The sequence below is a fragment of the Urocampus carinirostris genome, chromosome 1 (assembly GCF_059441175.1).
Source record: "Urocampus carinirostris isolate Australia breed hairy pipefish chromosome 1, RoL_Ucar_1.0, whole genome shotgun sequence".
NCBI classification, from domain to species: Eukaryota; Metazoa; Chordata; class Actinopteri; order Syngnathiformes; family Syngnathidae; genus Urocampus; species Urocampus carinirostris.
This window is the reverse complement of record NC_142349.1, coordinates 54,173,584-54,179,738: the sequence shown is the minus strand read 5'-3', so window position 1 is coordinate 54,179,738 and position 6,155 is coordinate 54,173,584. Positions and strand designations below refer to the sequence as shown.

The 6,155-nt window shown below is 41.9% G+C and overlaps 1 protein-coding gene across 1 annotated transcript; it reads right to left on the bottom strand.

Annotated features, from left to right (window-relative positions):
• Positions 1-87: 87 nt before the first annotated feature.
• On the bottom strand, positions 88-4,741 carry LOC148376256 (uncharacterized). The gene is made up of 4 exons (XM_088345484.1): positions 4,354-4,741; positions 2,993-3,041; positions 2,754-2,922; positions 88-746 (listed from the first exon to the last, which is right to left on the bottom strand). Exons 1-4 carry the CDS (start codon positions 4,738-4,740, stop codon positions 311-313), a joined length of 1,041 nt encoding a protein of 346 aa, XP_088201610.1. The 5' UTR covers position 4,741; the 3' UTR covers positions 88-310.
• Positions 4,742-6,155: the final 1,414 nt, after the last annotated feature.

Sequence of the window (6,155 nt, the reverse complement as noted above, 5' to 3'; positions counted from 1 at the left end):
CGTAGGACAATGCCGTAAAAACTCTAGCCAGCAACAGTTAATCACATGGAAAGAAGAAATGCAATAGGCAAAGCAAAGCCACCAGAGTGGTGTCAGCACCGTTTTTAAGCAAACTTGTTGAGAAACATGGCAACAATTTTAAGCGTTTACAAGCCCTTTACCCATAATTCAAGCACTTTCAATCCTTAAAGACACAACCTTCAAATTCCAGCATTTCCAAGGATTTCAAGCACCCGTACGAACCCTGTACATCCTCTTTTCAGAAAATGTGTGCCAACCAAAGAGTAGAAGCCTCCGCGATGAGCGATTTTCACGTGGCGGCGTGGCGTTTTTTGAGGTGCACGTTGAGAGTGTACTTGCTGTTGAAGGTGCGCGGGCATAGCGGGCACGCGTGGGGGCGCGCCCCCGTGTGGATGTTGAGGTGTGACTTGAGATGCGCCGATTGCATGAAGCGTTTGCCGCACAGTAGGCATGCAAAAGGCCGCTCGCCCGTGTGGATGCGCATGTGCACGTCGCGGTTGCGGGACGTAGCGAAAGTCTTGTTGCACACGCTGCACTCGGTGGAACGTTCTTCGGCGCCGTGTGGGGCCGAGGCGTGCGCGCCCAACGGTTGGTTTTCGAAGGCCACGTGATCAAATGGCGGCTGGCTCCAGCAGAAGTTTTCTGACGAGTGAGGCTCCGGCGGCGCCAATTCAGGGAAATACTGCAGCCGGTCGGCGTCTAACTGGTGCGTGTTGGTTTCTGAGGTAGAATATATCACAATGGCAACACATTTTTTATAGCACTTGGATGTCACGACGTACACAGATGTCCACAATAGGGTTGCACAATTTTGAGTAATCTCAGGAGGTAGAGCGCTCGTCTTGGGATCAAGGGATCCCAGTTCGAATCCCGGCTTGTCCGTGTTACATGTCGAAGTGTCCTTGGGTAAGACACTGAACCCCTAATACCCCAATAAGCAGGTTAGCGTCTTACATGGCTGCAATACAAGGCTGCTGTTGGGAAATGTGAAGCACACTGTAAAGCGCTTTGGGAAGTCATTGACTTGAAAAGCGCTATACTCCAGCAGCTCCCGTGTTATTTTCGATTGTTCTCGATTGTTCTCAGCTCAGGGATGCTGCTGGAAATGTGAATTTCCCTTCGGGGATGAACAAAGTATCTATCTATCTATCTATCTAAATGCAGATTATTTCATTTGATCATTTCATTTCATTTCTAACTATTTATTCTGACTTATTTATTCTGACATTGTAGGATACCGTATATGCGAGTTTTTTTTTCTTATTTATAATGTAAATATTGTTAGTTTTTGCATTACATGCTCAGTAATAAGTTTAGCTATAAGTTTGGTTATGAGTTGATAAATGAATATGTTCATACAGTAATTCTATCTTCATTACAGTACAAGTCTTTGATTAAACGCCGAATCTTTATTTTCATTAACAAACAATATTTTTAATCCTATTAATCATAAAAAAAAAAATCAACTGAATTTCCCCGCCTTGAGTATTTTAAAAATCTCTGTTTCTATGATAGTTCATGTATCTTGGGTTATTATTTAAATAAAAATTTTCTTTAAATAATTACGTTTTTGATCATAAGGGGTGCACACACTCCCTTTAACCAATGTCCGCCAATTTACCAGTTCAACAATTTTTGGGATCCAACATTTGACCCAATTTAGGAAAACACAAAGCCAAAAAGTAATCATCGGTTTAGAAAAATGATAATAGTAATCGATCCATTTACTTATGATTCCATGACATTAATGTCTTCTACGGCGTTCATTTATGAAAAAATATATATATTTTCTTATAAAAATATCAAGTCTAGGATACCTGATTGGTCTGTGTGAAACTTGGTTGAGACCGGGTGAGTTTTTAACCGTTAAATGGGGCTTCTCCTCAAGACTACGTGAGCTGCCATGTAGCACACTCTTTAAAGAAGGGTGGCGGTGTTGTGCTCATTTCTGAAAAAATACTCAAACTTACTCCCCATACCTCTAATAATTATAAGGAGTTTGAGGCTCTTGTTATGCGGTCTTCTTTAATGTCAATTTATGTAGTAACAATTTATCGCGCACCAGGACCATACTGAGAGAATAGATGAATTCTCTGAACTGTTGTCTGACCCAGTAGCCTATGCAGACAAAATATTAATTATGGGTGACTTTAACATTCGTAGGAACTCCCCACTCAGTTGACTTACTGTTGCGTTTCGGTCTCTAATTGATACATTTGGTTTTAATCAACTAATTGATTCGCCAACTCATAAAGATGGAAACACTCTTCCCCCTGAGATTCAATATGCAACCTCAGTGGAAATGTTTAAATCTAAGCTTAAAACACACGTCTGTTCTATAGCATATGAATAACCTATATTTTATGTTGACAATATCTGTGTATCTGTGTATTTATTGCCCTCATGTAGGTTTTAGATCAGGGTATGGTGTCATAATAGTCTGTGGTTTGCAATAATCTGTAGTCCCTTTGAGACTTTGTGATTAAGGGCGTCACAAATAAACATGACTTGACTTTCCCAAATCATGGTTTTTGCTTCTTATTTCATTTAAGTAGGTTAACTAACGAGTGATCAAGTGACAGGGCCATCTCTGAACACTCCTGAGTCTCCAGCGGCAAACTGAGCCACATCCATGGCGTGAAACAGTTGCAATTTTTTGACTTCTTATTTTATTTGGAGTAGCCTAACTAACAAGTGATCAAGTGACGGGGACATCTCCGAACACACCTGAGTCTCCAGCAGCGAACTGAGCCACATCCATGGAGTACACAGCAGCAATGTTGAGCACGCCATCAGAACCAGAGTCATGATCTTTCCGTTTCCTTCGCCGTGAGCGAGGCGGCGTGGAGGGGACGTCATCCATCACTTCTGCGGCGGTGACGGATACCGAAACCGTTTTCTCTACGTCAAAAAACAAAAGGCGTTACAAAACCGATTAAGCCCTGTTCTATACCGTAACGTCATCACTCACTTTCCTCACAATCGGAATCTTCCTCTTTGATCAGCACCACATCAGGGGACTAGAACAAACACAAGATGAATAGAAGAGTGGTAGCTTAATGCAGGGGTAGGCAACTATTTGGAGTCAGGGGCCACATTGGGTTCAAAAATTTGGCCAAAGGGCCGCTCCTGGAGCCCTATCTAGATTTTTTGTCCATTTCAGACATCGACTGTACATTATATTTCTTTTGAAATTGCTTAGACTGTGGTTCTTTTGCTTTTCTGGTTTTAATTTATAATTATTTGTGTGTTTTTCCAAGGATCTGTGTCTTAATTGGTTAAAATAGACTTTTGAATAGTTATTTTTTCTATTATATTAAAGCACATTTAAAATGCATGTTTTACTTTGACATGAATTATCTCATCTCATCTCATTAGCTACACCGCTTATCCTCAGTAGGGTCGCAGGGGTGCTGGAGCCCATCCCAGCAATCATTGGGCAGTGGGCAGGGGACACCCTGAACTGGTTGTCAGCCAATCGCAGGGCACAAGGGGACAGACAACTCACTCGCTCATTCACACCTAGGGACAATTTGGGCCGGCCAAGTCACCTGAAATGCATGTTTTTGGAATGTGGGAGGAAACCGCAGTGCCCGGAGGAAACCCACACAAGCACGGGGAGAGCATACAAACTCCGCACAGGAAGTCTGGAGCTGGATTTGAACCCACGCAGGAGGTTCCCAAGACATGAACTGTGCCGCACATGCGCTAACAACTGCGCCGCCGAGCTGCCCGACATGAATGATCATTTATGTAATTCAAACAAACACACACACACGTTACATGAGTAGTACTCCCTGTATACCATTTTATTATTTTATGTTTTTATCTTGGGTATCAGTGATTCACAATGAGTTATCATTTTACCATGGGTTTTGAAAGATTTTATACATTTGACTATAAAGGATTTTATTTGATTGAATAAAAGTTACATTTATTGAGTTTAATGCTGTAGTTATTTACTGATTGTGCCTTTATTCAATGAGCAGTTGAAGTTCAGGGCAGGCATGAGTGGTTGTTGTTTACAGAACCGGACGTACTGCTGATAAAATAATCAGCACATCCAGACGGAGGACGGCAGGCGTTGTTTTGAGAACAAGGCCCTGATGACGTAGAAACGCTCGGTGTTGTTTTGGGTGTTCCAGACATCGCGGCGTGTTTCTATACAGTATTGAATTCATCCCCTGCATCCACCTATAACTTCACTGTACCAGCTCAAGTCAGGTCACACAAAACGTAAACAATATGTTTCCTTTCCCGTTTGGATCTCCACATCAAAAGGGACTCATATCCCGGAGGTCTACTGTATTTGTAAGGACGCGTGTGGCCTACCTCCTCCCGGGGAACGGGAGCCCCGTCGCCGTCGGCGGAGCCAAACCGCCGGTCCCGCGGTGCTTCGGACCGCTGCCGGGTGCGACTCGGGACCGGGTCGTCAGTAGTCTGCGGGGGTTCGGGTTCGAAGCTCCCTCGGACAACGACCGACTCGATGAGGCCGAGCCTGTCTCGGAGCTCGCGGTTCTCTTTCCGGAGGCCGGCCATGGCTCTCTCGAGCAGCTCGCAAATGTCAAGCACGGCCGCTTTGCTGAGCGCCGCCATGACGACGCTCACCTGCTCGTGGAGCGCTTGAGGCGAGAGAATCTGCGACGACATTTTGCTCGTCTCCAACAGCAAAAACTTGAACGGAACCGAACCCGGAAGTCTTTTTTCTTTTCCTCCCATTCTTCTTTTAGTGGTATTTGATGCGAGTCATATTTTGTTTGGACTCACTACCGCCACTTAATGGATGATATTGGTGGACGGCAGAAGCAACAAAAACAACAAAGAAACCGTACTCACCGTTTTAGGCATTAGGACTAGGGGTGGGCAACTATTTGGAGTCGGGGGCCGCGTTGGGTTGTAAAATGTGGCCAAGGGCTCCATCCTGGAGTTCTATCATTTTGTTTTCAAGTCAAGTCAAATTTATTTATATAGCCCTTAATCACAAAAATGTCCCAAAGGACTGCACAGGATTACAATTACACCATTACCTGATCTTAAACCAACAGGCGGGCAAGGAAAAACTCAAAACCTCAGCGTGAGGAAAAAAAGAAACCTTGAGAAGGGGCCTCACAAGTTTTCCCATTTCCCTATTTATGAATACATATGCATGCAAACATCTAATTGTTATCATTCTTTTTACATGTGTATCTACAAAGATTAGTTTTATCAAATGTTTTGAAACGATCACAATTAAAGTAAAATAATTAAGTCCCTGTTTTAATTTGATATTTAATTTTGTTGTAATTCTTTAGTGTTTTTTTAATAGTTCTGCAGTCAATTTTTTTAGTTCTGAAGTATTTTTGCTGTATTACTGTATTTTTTGTAGTATTTCAGCAGTAGTCATTTTTAGTATTTTGGTAGTGCAGTATTTCCAAGTGTTGCATATCTATATTATTTCTAGAGTGGATTTTGTAGTTATACTTTAGTTTTATTTTTGTGGTATTTTTGTAGTATAACTGTAGTTTTATTTTTAGTATCTCTAGTAATTCCGTTCATTTTTTTAGCATTACACTAGTTATTTCTTCTTTATTTACGTTATAATACAGCTGTAGTAGTATTTTTGTAATATTTCTACAGAAATTAATATTTATCTAGTAGTGTTTTGTATTATAGTATTACTGTAGTGGTATAATTATAAGTATAAAGTATTTCTGAAGTAATTCTAAAGTAGTATTTCTGTAGAATTTGTAGTAGTATTTCCATAGTAATATGTTTGTCATATCTGTTTAGTATTTTGTAATATTACTGTAGCTGTATTTTCTGGGGCAATTTTTCTTTAAATGGTAAATAGACAGCTTTTTATATAGCGCTTTTCAAGTCACTGAAGACCTCCCAAAGCACTTTACAATGCATTCTGCACTTACCCATTCACACACACACTCACACGCCCATAGGGTGACTCACAAACAAGGTGCTTAGCGGCCTATCAGGGCCATGCGTGGTTCAGTGTCTTGCCAAGGACACTTCGACAGTTAACTCGGAGGAGCCAGGAATCTGAATGGAACCTGTGACATTTTGGTCCCAAGACGATCACTCGACCTCCTGAACCAGTGGGGCCCAATAATAAGTATGACCCGAAACACACTTTGCAATCA

What these genes read in the sequence shown, in the direction of transcription:
- LOC148376256 (XM_088345484.1), bottom strand. Translation starts at nt 4,740, where the DNA reads ATGGGAGGAAAAGAAAAAAGACTTCCGGGTTCGGTTCCGTTCAAGTTT. An exon ending in CTCCCGTTCCCCGGGAGGAG is followed by an intron (nt 3,042 to 4,353) that starts GTAGGCCACACG and finishes TGTTTGTTCTAG; the next exon opens with TCCCCTGATGTGGTGCTGAT. An exon ending in GCTCAGTTCGCTGCTGGAGA is followed by an intron (nt 747 to 2,753) that starts CTCAGGTGTGTT and finishes GATATATTCTAC; the next exon opens with CTCAGAAACCAACACGCACC.